Source organism: Choloepus didactylus, chromosome 1 (genome assembly GCF_015220235.1).
Source record: "Choloepus didactylus isolate mChoDid1 chromosome 1, mChoDid1.pri, whole genome shotgun sequence".
Taxonomy (NCBI): Eukaryota; Metazoa; Chordata; class Mammalia; order Pilosa; family Megalonychidae; genus Choloepus; species Choloepus didactylus.
The window spans coordinates 10,350,132-10,362,963 of NC_051307.1; the positions used below are offsets into that span (position 1 = coordinate 10,350,132).

Consider the following 12,832-nt stretch of genomic DNA (forward strand, 5'->3'; position numbering starts at 1 on the left):
TAATGCTTTAGCCATTAGCTATATACATTCTCAAGAGTTTGGCCATAATGAGATATGTACTAGCCTCCACTTTTCCATGTATGAATAAAATCACCTCAATTAATTACAAAGCAATCAAAAATATTCTTTCAAAAGTGCCTTCATACTGTTTCTCCCATATAAATACAGGTGACAAAAAGGGAATAAGAGCAGCAGGGCAGCAAGGAGGGAACAAGGAAAGAAAGAAACAAAATCCCAGATCCAGTATGTTTTAATGAATCATACATATAAGTATAAATTCCTTAAGTTTCAGAGTTTTATTAAAGATGTACTACTAACATTTACTCCTTATGCCTTTAACAGATTTGCTATATTCTAACAAGGCCCTGAGGGAGACAAGCATTCAACCATAAAGATGAGTATTTTAGTTATTTTATTAACAGAAATAATGCAACTTCCATCAGAATATTAGCCAACCATCCACTTTTGAAAAGCTCAAGTACCAGCAATTACTATATTGTATTTGTATTAACACTACTATAAGTCACTATCAAACAGAGTCCTAAAGCCAAGTTTAATAAATATTAGAGCTATCTTTGACATTTACTGATCTAAATAATTCTCCCCCAGACAGCTGTTTATCAAAAATACTCCTCTATTCAAAACACACCAACGGAACCCACATTCTCTCAAACAACCACAGTTTTACTGTATTTCAAAACTTGAGTCACCTGTATGCATCGTCTTCTTTCAAGTCTCATATCATCCTGATGGGATGGGGGAAGGGAGGGAAGAGTCCGGCAGCAAAACTACAACACTGTGTGAAGAAAAACAGATTATGATAAGAGATACTGATGCAAGACAATTACCCCTAACTGAGGAATATCTAAAGTAATTACCAACCCCAAAACATGTAAATAAAATTATACTTCAAACTCTCAAAATTCATTTAACATTTATTTAAGTTTGAAAATAATTTTCCTTGTTCTTCATTAATCAAAGTTAATTATAGATAAAATGTATAAATGTAAAGTATTCATTTGTCAGGGAAAAGAGATACAATTTTAAAACCTGCTTGCTACCAATGAAAATTTCAGGCACTTCCAGGTATCAAATAAACCTTGAACAGTCCACTATTCTATAATTTATCTGGATAAAAATCTACATTTTATAATCTCCATCAAATCACAAATCAATATGTGAATTCACTTTACATATGACTATCAAGGCAGAGGGAATGAAAGTTACTTTATAGGAAAGATCATGTAAATCTACCAACCGTTATCTTTAAGTACTGAGACACTTCTCACAACTACTCCACTAAGTCCACAAATCCTCTTGTTCTGAGTGGCTTCTCCTATTTTATTGTAACTCTTTTACAGTAATTCCTACTTTTTGCTTCCACTGCTATTTCATGATTAATCAACAAATACCATAATGACTAATGGGAAAGGGAGAGCAACCTCACTGCTGATAACAGTGATAACAACAGGAGACAAAAACAAATACAGGTTACAACCTGACATAAATGAGTTGAGTCTAAAAATTTACTTTTTAAATTGATACTGTGGAATACAACGAATATGCAACAACATTGTTTATGTTGGCTAAATTCCCAGGCTAGTCAAAAGAAACCTATTAATCCCAAAAGATACTAATGGTCATGGGTACTGGGGACACTGAAGGAGAGAATAAATACAGAAAGATATCCCAATTCTAGTGCCTCTCTTTACCTGGACAAATTCTAAAATAGGTTTCCTTTCTGTCAACTCCCAATGCCTACAATTCCCTAAATTTGATATTGTGACATTTCAACCATCCTGTTTAATAATCACTTTCCCAAAATAGTCTAGGCTCCTAAATTACCATCCAAAGCTCCTACTGCCTCACTGTATTTCACTTCAGGTTATGTGTCAATGTCAGTTAACCCAAATGAACCTCTAATTGGTGGAATTCCAAGCAGCACTGCAAAATAAAGTAAAAAACTACTCAGGCAGTTTGAAGAAAAGCATTTTTAGGCAAGTGGGTCATGATACAGACTTGTATATATTCAATGAAAAAATATCTCTGCCTTTCAGTTATTTCTCCTTGTACTTCTGAACTCAAAGTTCTTTAAAAACTCAGTGCCAACAATAGACACTTCTTTGGAAGAGAAGCTCAGGAAAAGAAGTTTCAAAATATAAATTATGGAAAAATTAGGAATTGTTTGTGTCCAAAAGCATTAACTATAATCCAAAAACCATTCCTGAAGAACTGCCTTCCCAGTTCAGAAGCAACTATAGCAGCAAGTAAAACCCAACTGGTACCTTGTTTTGGAGGTGGATGGATATATGGATGAATAGATGAACAGATGGATGGGTGGACAGACATTAAGGTTCTGCATTTAAAATAATCAATAATTGAATAATTGTGAGTAAATGATTTTTACTCCAAAGACTGTGTTTTATAGTAATTTTCCCCCCAACAAATGGTCTGTCTTAAAAATTCTAGCAGTCCATGGGGAAAGAAAGTATAAATTCAGCCCCTTGCTAAGAATAAATTTATTTACACTCTCAACATTCTATAGAATATTAGAATTCTACCTATACCTTGCCAATGTCAATGATTTCAATAGGAATAGATATGACTAACACAACACCACTTTGTAAGAATAAAGCAGAATCAAAGACATTAGTACTCTTTTTATTTTATTAAAAGTTTTTAGAAATTAGTATTTACTTAATTACTGTTTTAAATCTAAATGTAAGAAATACGCATCAAAACTGTCTGATCCTAAAACTGTCACCCATTATCACTACTCATTTGAAAAGCAGCCTTTAGCAAAGGGAAAAGTGTCTCCACAAGTTACAAAATTTGCTGCTTACATACATAGCAACTAAACCATCACATACTGAGTAACAAATAAACTCCAGAAGTGATTATTCCATGTCCTTCAAGCTAGTCACTTTTTTAAGAAAAAATGGTTTATATTAGGTCAGAATAGTATGACAATAAGTAAATAACACTGAATACCAAAATGTGCCTTGAAGACAAGCTACAGATAGAATATTCTTTCTTAAAAAGTTTTAAAATCCAGTCATTTTAAATCTTTCTGAGAAAATACTACAGTACATTTTTCCATCTTTCCCACACAAATGGAATTATTCACAAATTATGGAGCAAAAATTAGATCTAATGAAAAGCATCCACTGTTATTATCACAGGACTCTCCTATAAGCCTCAAAATCTCTTGCAGTATGTTTTAGCTTATATTTTGCCAAAGGCAATCTAATGGTCTATGAAAAACTCAGGAAATGAGCTTAAGTAGTTTTTAAAGATAAACTAATGTACAACCCATTTTTTATTTGTCTGAAAATAAATGCATAAAATTAGTCTACAGCACATCTTCAGGGATAGATTTTTCGCAGGTTGTCTGAGTTTAAGCACATGGTATACTCAGGTGTATCAGGCTCAGTCTCTCAGTAGAACAAATGGAATCAAGACATGAAAAGCACTGATGTACTGAGACTCACAATAACACTAACCCATAAAGATCCGGAGTGGCAAGACTATAACTGAAATGAATGCAATAGGATAACACAGCAAGTCCAGATTAACTCAGGAGATGCAATGTTTCTCCAGTAACAAAAAGCTAAAAAGCGTATCTGATTTCAAAGTAATTAAAGTAGTTGGGAAGTATTACAAACAGCAGATTAAAAAAATCAGTGTGATCCAAGGAGCTGCAAAGGTACTGGTGGTACTGCTATATTTGTTAAGCTGAGTGAAGTACACAGTTGTTTTTTATTACCCTTTAATTATATATATGTTATATAATATCTTGTATGTGTATTTCACAATTTTAAAAATGTAATCCATAAAAAAAACCACGATGCATAATGGGATTTAAGAGAACATTTTAGATAGTTCAGAAATTAAGAATAAGCTACAAAAATGAAATTGAGGAAAACTCAATAAAGACAGATCTGAAATTTAATTCCATGAAATAAAATTACATGACTACGTAAGTTATGCAATGTAACTAACCTACTTATAAACTTTTGTTTATTTACGGTAACAGATTAAAGAAGTGACAGAAGTGACACAAGAAAATATTTTCTTCTTTTTCTATGCAATAATTTTAGATACAGATTTTCTAGAATCATAACAGACAAAGGAGTCAAGGGGAGAAGAAAATAGGGAAAAGTCATGATTTTGACACCTAACACACAAAGAAAAAAATCTGTAACTGATTCCCCAGTAAGATGGCCAAGTGGCATAAAAGGAGGAGAAGCATTTACACAAATAAGGGATTTCAAGTAAAATCCTAAAAATCAAGAAGATTTATCACACCACCCAAGAACGCTAGGAAATAGTCAAAGTTTGAGGGGGAAAAAAAAAAAAAAGGACAGGACTTTAGTATGTGATATTGCACCACCAATATGAGTAAATCAGGATACTGGCTGAACACTTACTATGCATCAACAACTCAGCTGAGACATTTCATAGATGTTGACGCATTTAATCTCTTAACAGCCCTACAAATAGGTAGTGTTTGGGGAAAAGCAAGGGTCAGAGAGATTTACCAGCCTAAAAGGTTACAACTTGTGGACTACTGTCAACACCAAAGTTCACTATTTTTCCTCCACACCAAGATGCTGCTCATGAGAAATCACTGGAATGATAAGAAAATCACAAAGATGCAAGAATCCAGGTGTCTCCATTTGATTTTAGTTGAGTAGAAAAACTCTGATTCCAGCATGTAACAGATTGCTACATATTCCCTTTACCAAAAAATTTTGAAAGGGGACCAACTGAAAAGAAGTTAAAAACTGATTTCAGATGAGTCATTTTTGCTCTAGAGCCTTGGGCAAGATAAAAGAAAATGAAGGATTATAAAGCTGGGCCTTGGATTAAACACTCTAATGGCATTTTGGGAATGGAGTAGCTGAGATGTGTGTTAAAGAAGAGAGCAGCACATGATGTCACAAAATTATATAAAAAGAACTAATATAATTCTGAATAAGCACTAGGGAGAAGGTTCAAGAACTAGGAACCAGTGGGTTAACTAACTGCTGCCCCAATTTTTTCCTATCTCAAGCATCAAGTTAGCCTCTCTAGGACCTCATCTAGGCTCAAATGAGACAAAACAGACCCTGAGTATTTGGCACACCAACAAATACAGGAAAACAGGAGGGAAATGCCTTAAATGCATACTATCTGTAACAATGCATAACGCATTGACAAATATCTTTTTTAAAACCACAGGGGAAACTGAAAAGTTTCTAAGGATAAAAGCTACAATCAATATAAGTGTAGACAGCACAACACCCTGTCATTAATTCAAAATGTGTAAATAGCTATTGATATTCTATTTTGCTTTGCTATTCTTTGTATTCCTTTAGTGAATGCAAAAATATTTCCAGTGAATTGCACTGGTTTATATCACCTTCGAGTCCACAAACTTTTATTTATTCTATCGTATTCTAGTTCCTCAAACATGAATTCTCAGACCACAGAACTTTTCAGGAACCTAACTCCCACTAGTGGCGAGTCTCCACTATATAGAAGACACTAGGAAGAATCTCTACCATAAGCAGACCTAAGTCCAGAAGGTTCATTTCTAAGGTTGAACGTCAACATAAAGTACTGTTTCAGTTATGTTTGGAATTAAAGAGACTTTTGTAAAGCTGGTTTGTCTCTAGCCCAGTTCTCTCCCTAGTGCCAGGCCCACCTTTCCAGGAGCCCGGTGAACTAAATTATCAGTGTCCCATTTATCACTGTTTCACTGCCACTAAGATATCTTTAACAAGCACTATTCTAAATATTTTACTTAAATTCACTTAATCCCGTAACAATCACATGAAGTTGATAGCAGCATTGACTCCATTTTACAGGTGAGGAAACTAAGGCCCCAAGCCTCACATGACTAAATAGGAGAAAGAGAAGATTCACACCCAAACAAACCGACTCACAGTCAGTGCTCTCGGGCACAGTGTTAAACTGAATTTATCATTTCCCTATGTCAAAGGGGAGGCCCGGAAAAAAAACCCACTTCTCACTCTATATTCTCCATCTTGTGCTTGGTTAATGGGTGTTATCAGTAGCCAATCTCCCAGATGAAAACCCTTATCAATCTAAGACTCTCCTCTTTCTTACCCAACATCCAATCCACAAATTTGTATGGTGGCTTTCACCTCAGAAATGTTCAAACTGGCCCCTATTTCTGCATTTCCACCATTCCTATCTTACGTAAGGTCCCTCATTATATTTGGACTCCCTGGCCAACTATTGACCCATTCTAGCCTATTCTCCTTCAGAACTCTATGCCTTAAAAACAAGTCTTGTCACCATTCCACCTCAACTGTGTGCAGTTATGTTATTCAGAAATTAGAAGTGAACAATGACAGTCTTTTCTCCAAGTTTTTCTCCTATCATTTTTTATCTGAAAGACTATTTTCTGATTTTAAAGTATATGCTCATTATTAAAATAAAGAAAATACAAAATAAATATAAGAAACTAAAAGTCACATAAAATTCTACCACTCTAAGATAAATTTTTTGGTGGAAATCCTGCCCCTCTTTTTTCTAAATTTTACATTTTTAAATCAACAATTTATATTTGCATCATCACTTTTAATAGCTGCACAGTACTGCACTGCACAGATGTGAATTTATTTTAAGCAAACACTTACTGGAGGACATTTGGCTTGTTTCCAATTTTTCACTACCATAAAATTTGAACCTTGGAGTCTGCTTTTACCCATCTGCTAATAGGAATTAAGAACAAAGTAATGTGGACAAAATACCAAAAACCGTCATGATTATTTCAATCATTTCTGTTAGTGTGCTTACTTACAGATGTGATTTTATATCACCCACACATAATGTGCTTAAACTTTTTATTATTCAAATCTATCCTAAAACATAAGAGGAATTAAAAAAAGGAGTGAACCAATGACCCCAGTTGCTCTGAGAATCAAACAAGCCTGAGATCCAGTGCTTAGTGCTGTACCGATTGTTCTATTTCCCTCCCTAACCTGAATATCTGGGGTAATCTCATTCATGTATTCATCCCCTAAACACAGCAGAATCTACCAGACAGAAGACACCTGGGAAGACTATACAGAATCAAGAGCTTGCCAAGTCCTTCTCATAACTAGTTTTTGAGAATGCACTCCAAAGCTAACATCGGGAAAACCTGTGGCTTCCTCAAGATAGCAATCACTTTTCTAAATAGGATGCTCTGTAATATAGAAATGCACACATATAATTTTAAGTATAAAATATACATTAAATATAATTAATTTGTATGCATACATATACTTAATTGGTTATATGTACTTTTATACACACATAATTATATATAATTTTATAAACCACTGCTTTTAATTACCCTTGCATTTCAGAAATACAGAAAAATAAGAAGGCTCAGACATAAATCAAAAAAAAAAAAAAAAAAAAACCACTGTCATTAACAGCTTAAATTTTTCTCCAAGAAACCTTTTGCTAAGAATAGTAACATGAGCTTAGTTTTACTTATGTTCCCTGCTACACTGTCATGGAACTAACAGAGAAATGCTATTTCCTTAAAATTTGTTTAAATGTGGTCTTACATTTCAGAGTACCAGTACTAGATATTCCGTCTCTCCCACTTGCCCATCAACCCTCTTCTGGCCCAAACCTCAGGTGGTGCCTCCAGTTCTTTCCCCTGGCCCTCCACTCATACCTTTATACAGTCTTTCTCATGGAAAGAACTATTTTCAAAGGCTTACTCTGATACTTGTAACTCCAAACTCTTTTTTATATCCTAACTTCTCACTCAACATCCAGTCCAACAATCTAATCTGTTGGATGCCGGCCTACGGTGCCACGTTACTACCTCACCTCTCAATGCCTAAAAACCCATCCTCATCCCCTTCCTAAATTCCTAATACCAACTTAATTTCATGCTGGTTTTTTTTTCTGTACTCTGAAGAAACAAAATAGTTAATCTGTAGCTGACAAAACACTCTTCCTATTCCTCAGCTGCTTCTCCCCACTGAACATCAAGTTGCTCCATCTTCTCAATCTTATTAGCCAATCTAATTGTTTCAATTTATGATCTCCAAATCTGAATACAATTTACTTAAATATGAGCCTTCACAACAGTAAATATTATTCCTATTCAGTTTTTTCTTCCTTATATTCTTTAAGTCTGTTAAATGAAACCATGATGCATACTCTAGTTGTAGTCTATTTTGCCTCATATTCAATTTCTAAAATTATAGAAAATGTATATACAAAAGTTTTCATTAAAAATAATAAAAATTAGAAACAAAAATGCTGAACACTGAAGGAAAGGTAACATAAATTATGGTACATTCACACGATAAAATATTACATAATCATTTAAGTTCTTCTTGTGATAACTTCATTCAATGAGAGAAAAGGTCACATTTTATATTATATTACAAAGAACTCAAAGCCTTCCTGAAAGCACAATCTCAGAAAACCAAAATAAATACCCAGAAAAAACTCTGGAAGAAAATATATTAAATTATTGATAAAGACTGTCTTTTGCTAATAAAAGTCTGGATGAGTTTTAATTTTCTGCTTTATGCGTTCAAATTTATCACAAATGTTATAAATATGCACACTTTTCATAATCAAGAAAGAATGGTCCAAGAAATTCATCTGCCATCTTATCATGAAAGTTACTTCATTGTGCTAGTTAAGGACCTCTAAAAATGTCCAATTTTTAAAGCTCCAATATAGGTAAAACAGTTCATCATAATAAACTATAAATATTACGGACCTTTGTTTTTTCAAATCAGCAAATACAATATTAAATATCACCGCTGCTCACCCTGGCATTCGAGGCCCTAAGCCTCAGGCTCCGGAGTCGGCCTGCCCCAGTTATCTCCTGGCTCCACCACATTAGCCCACGCCTCACACAAGCTCTTAACTCCTCTGTGACTAAGTTTCGTCATCTACCAAATGACCATAATCCCCTAAGGTTGTTACATTCTCAATGATAGCACATATAAAACATTTAAAACACTGCCAAGTAAGTGCTCAATACACATCTGCTCTTCAGACTATTTTATTACCATCATTACCTCCACCTCAGTCTTTTCTACTACTCGACAGTTTTCCACAATCTAAACTCCAGCAACAATGGACAGCCACCACCCTCCAAACCTCACCTTTTTGCTCAGGCTCTTCAACTAGCCTTATCCAACTGAACCTGTCCATACATGCTCAAAGCCCAAGGCCAATGCCTTCTCCCCCAGAAAGCCTCACACAGCACTCCTTATAGACATGGCTCTTCTTTCACTAACCCCTCTGCCTTCAATTCTCAATAACTGCATGCATGTCTACATCTAATCCCTGGATGTGGGAAAAGCCTTGTTACTTCACCCTGCAGAAAGCCAGCTTCAACTATAGGTGACTCTCAATAAATGGGAGAAATAAAATAATAATCATCAAGCTAACTTCTCTCCTAAAACATGTGCTTTTGATTGCTTTGTTGAAACAAGTCAACTGAGAAACAGAGAAACAAAATAAGATTTCAAGTATTTAAAATGAGATAAGCACAGTTACATGACACCTGCAACCTAACGGCGGAACAAATGTATTTGCTATGGTTTCACTCCGTAACGCAATCCAAAGCAGAGAGCACAAATTCTAGCATTTCTGCTAGAGAATGACTGTTACATTAACAAAAAAAAAAATTTTACACAATTATCAACTCTATGTAAGTAGCCATGAGATAAAGCTTAGAAACAGTTTTATCCTTTTAAATATCAATCCTCTTTTCTAAAAGCCACAAAATAAATTGTTTTTTAACAATCCTAGATGAAACAATAAAGATAAGAAAACTGAGATTCAGTGACAGCGTATGACAAGAAAACTTAAAAACATACTATGAGTAAAAATGTTCTTTGCTGTTTTTTGTTATTTCTGTCTGCCTTTTCAGAGAAGACGAAGGAGTTAAAATATCTTAGAAACTATTTTCCATGAAATGTTTTTAAATAAGTCATTGACAAAGATTAACCTATGTAAGAGCTGATTTCTATAAAAAACTTTTAAGGGGCATTCATTATCTTAAATGTATAGTTGTGAAGTGAAAATTCAGGGAATTGGGGTAAAATTCCCTTCAGGGATGTCATTAGCTAGTCTTGCTGGATGAATAAAACTCAAACTTTCTAGTGCCAAAGTTCAAAATATAGATAGATCCTACTACTAATTTAATCAGCAGACATTCTCTACCTACTCTTGGGGTAAAAACTGCTTTCTAACAACTTCCCCCCAAATTCCCTTTTGCTACCCCCAAGTCATATTTTAACTTCCTATTTTCTCTTATACAAAATAGCACCTTCTTCATGATACTGAATACAAATGAATTATGCCATAAATCTCATTGTGTATATTTTATTTTTGCATTTGGATTACTTCTTTACAATTGTGAAATACTGTACATACATAAATTTTATTATCACATTTAGAGCTAAGAGGTCTTCAATTTCCATTCATTCAAATCCATCCTTTAACAGATGTGAAAACTGAGGTCTAGAGAGATTATGTGCCTTACAATTATCTGAAAGTAACAAATGTAAGGTATGATTATCAAACCAATTATAACGGCAAAATAATACTAAATTGCCATCTTAATTAAGCATTCAAATAACAATACTATATAAATGTGTGCAAATTAATATAGTATATATGTATGTAACAAGAACATGAGCATATTTTTTATATAAGTGAAAATGCATAGGAAAATGCCCAGAAAGATACTGACAAACAATTAATAGTAGTATCTCTGGTCAGAGCAATGGAACTGGGAAGGCAATGGGGTAGGAGTGTGGGGAGAGTCAAAAGAGGGACAGCATATATACTTCTGTATAAACTTCAAAAACTTTAATAAGAACATACTGATGCCTCAGGATACAACTGAGAAATAATTTTAAATAGCTGCATACACACAAATAATATCCAAAAAATCAGATGATGTCAGGACATGAATACAGTTTTAAATTCATCATTAATTTTTCTTCAACAAATACATGTGGAGCACTGGAGACAAGGGTTAGACATACTGTCACTGGCCTACCCAATGGAATTCACAGTCCAACAGGGGAAAAAGACAAAATCACCATTATCTAGAATACAAACCATACTAAGGTTTATGAGGAAAATTACAGATTGCTAAAAGAGAAAATAATGAGGGCATCGAGATTTGAAGAACAGGGTGTATCAGAAATAACCTTTCCAAGAATGTGACAAGTGAAACCTGAATATGCAAGTCTTTATATATGGGCTATATTCTCAAGCAAGATTATTTAAATTTCTAGATCCACACAAAGAAGTCGCTGAGAAACTTTGAAACTTCTGAGAAAGTAAAAGGTGAGTGGGAATCTGAAAGTAGTGCTAAGGCTGTTTGTTTGGCCCAGACAACAAAAGACTAAAGGAATAGTAACAAGATGACTTCAAATAAGCAAATCTCACAAAGACAAAATGAATAGGCTTGTTCCCTGTAGTTCAAGAAGATAAGAGTAGAACCAAGAATAAGTAGAATGCTATGACAGAGGAGGCAGAGAATAAATAAAAGAACTAAAACATCCAATAATGGGACAGCTCCCAGTCACTGCACCTTCCTGCAGAGCCTAGGGCCCATCGGATCTGCCTTAGCCATGATTTCAACACTAGCTTGGAAGGTAGATATTTGTTTTTACTGAGATCTCCTGAACCCGTAAATTCTTCTTCAATCCCACCCAAACCCTGCTCATCAGCAGAATCCCAACTGGCTCTAAACTCTACTGATGACAGGGAACTGATTATGTTAATTTTTATATTCCTCCAAGCACCTACAAAGGAGCTGTATACCTAAACAGGTATCAAATAACAATCCTCGATGATCTACTTCTGGCTGTGAGAAAGCAATTGGTACTGACTGGCTCTCCACCATAAACAACCATAAAACTGGACAAAATATCTGAGGCAAGTGTTTTCCAGCAATGGACAAATGGCAGCACAAGACTCTGATCTCTAAGAGAAGAGGGTCAATGATTGGCCTGATTTTCTGTGGACAATTTCCCAACAAGGTGGACACGGCTGGAGTCCAAACAAAGGATGACAGTTCTGTTGATCTGTGGAGGTAACGATTAAGAGTTCTGGGCAAATAAAACAGCTGTAATCTTATGGAGACAAGGTACCAGAGAGGAAGAAGCCATGCAAAAGGGGGTCCCAGGAGTCTATGTAGGAACAGTCCTTTGCTGAGGATCAGGATGCACATGGGCAGGGTGAGCCACCTAAGGCTGAGCAGCAGAGAGTGACTGCTAAAAGGCTGAGAGCAGAACAGAAACAATAAAGAATGAGCAGGCCTAGAGAATTCTGGAATCCCTGCCCAGCCACGGTGCAGAGATCCCACGAACACCTCCTTAACATCCCCTTCCCCTTTCAAGACTAAGGAACAACTCTAGAGTATGGCTTCTTTTAGACCAGTAGTAATAACTGGTCTAAATAACTAAACTAAATAACTAAAATCAAACCTGAACAAGATCCACAGGAAGGCTCAGTTTGAATGTCACATCCAGCACATTAGAGGGGGTTGGTGGGCACTTTCAGCTTTCCACAGACCTAGCCTAATGAATTATATCCACAGACCTAGCCTAATGAATTATAACCAAGACTACAGGAGTTAAAGGTGATCAACCAGCTTTCTAAAACAAAAATTAACACTAAATCTCCATAATCCTAAATCTCCATAATCTATCATCTACAATACCCAGTTACAGATCGAAATTAGCAGACAAGCAAATAAACAGAAAATTGTGATCCACAGCCAAGGGGAAAAAAGAAGGCAATAAAAAACAGACCCTAGGTTGGACCA

The 12,832-nt window shown here is 35.1% G+C and overlaps 1 protein-coding gene across 1 annotated transcript in view; it reads right to left on the reverse strand.

The window, feature by feature from the left end:
• DYRK1A (dual specificity tyrosine phosphorylation regulated kinase 1A) overlaps positions 1–12,832 on the reverse strand; it is a 180,562-nt gene that overhangs the window by 133,876 nt on the left and 33,854 nt on the right. Inside the window, 1 exon segment of the mRNA XM_037831589.1 lies at positions 711–796. Within this exon segment, the coding sequence (XP_037687517.1) occupies positions 711–720 (10 nt within the window). The 5' untranslated portion in view covers positions 721–796.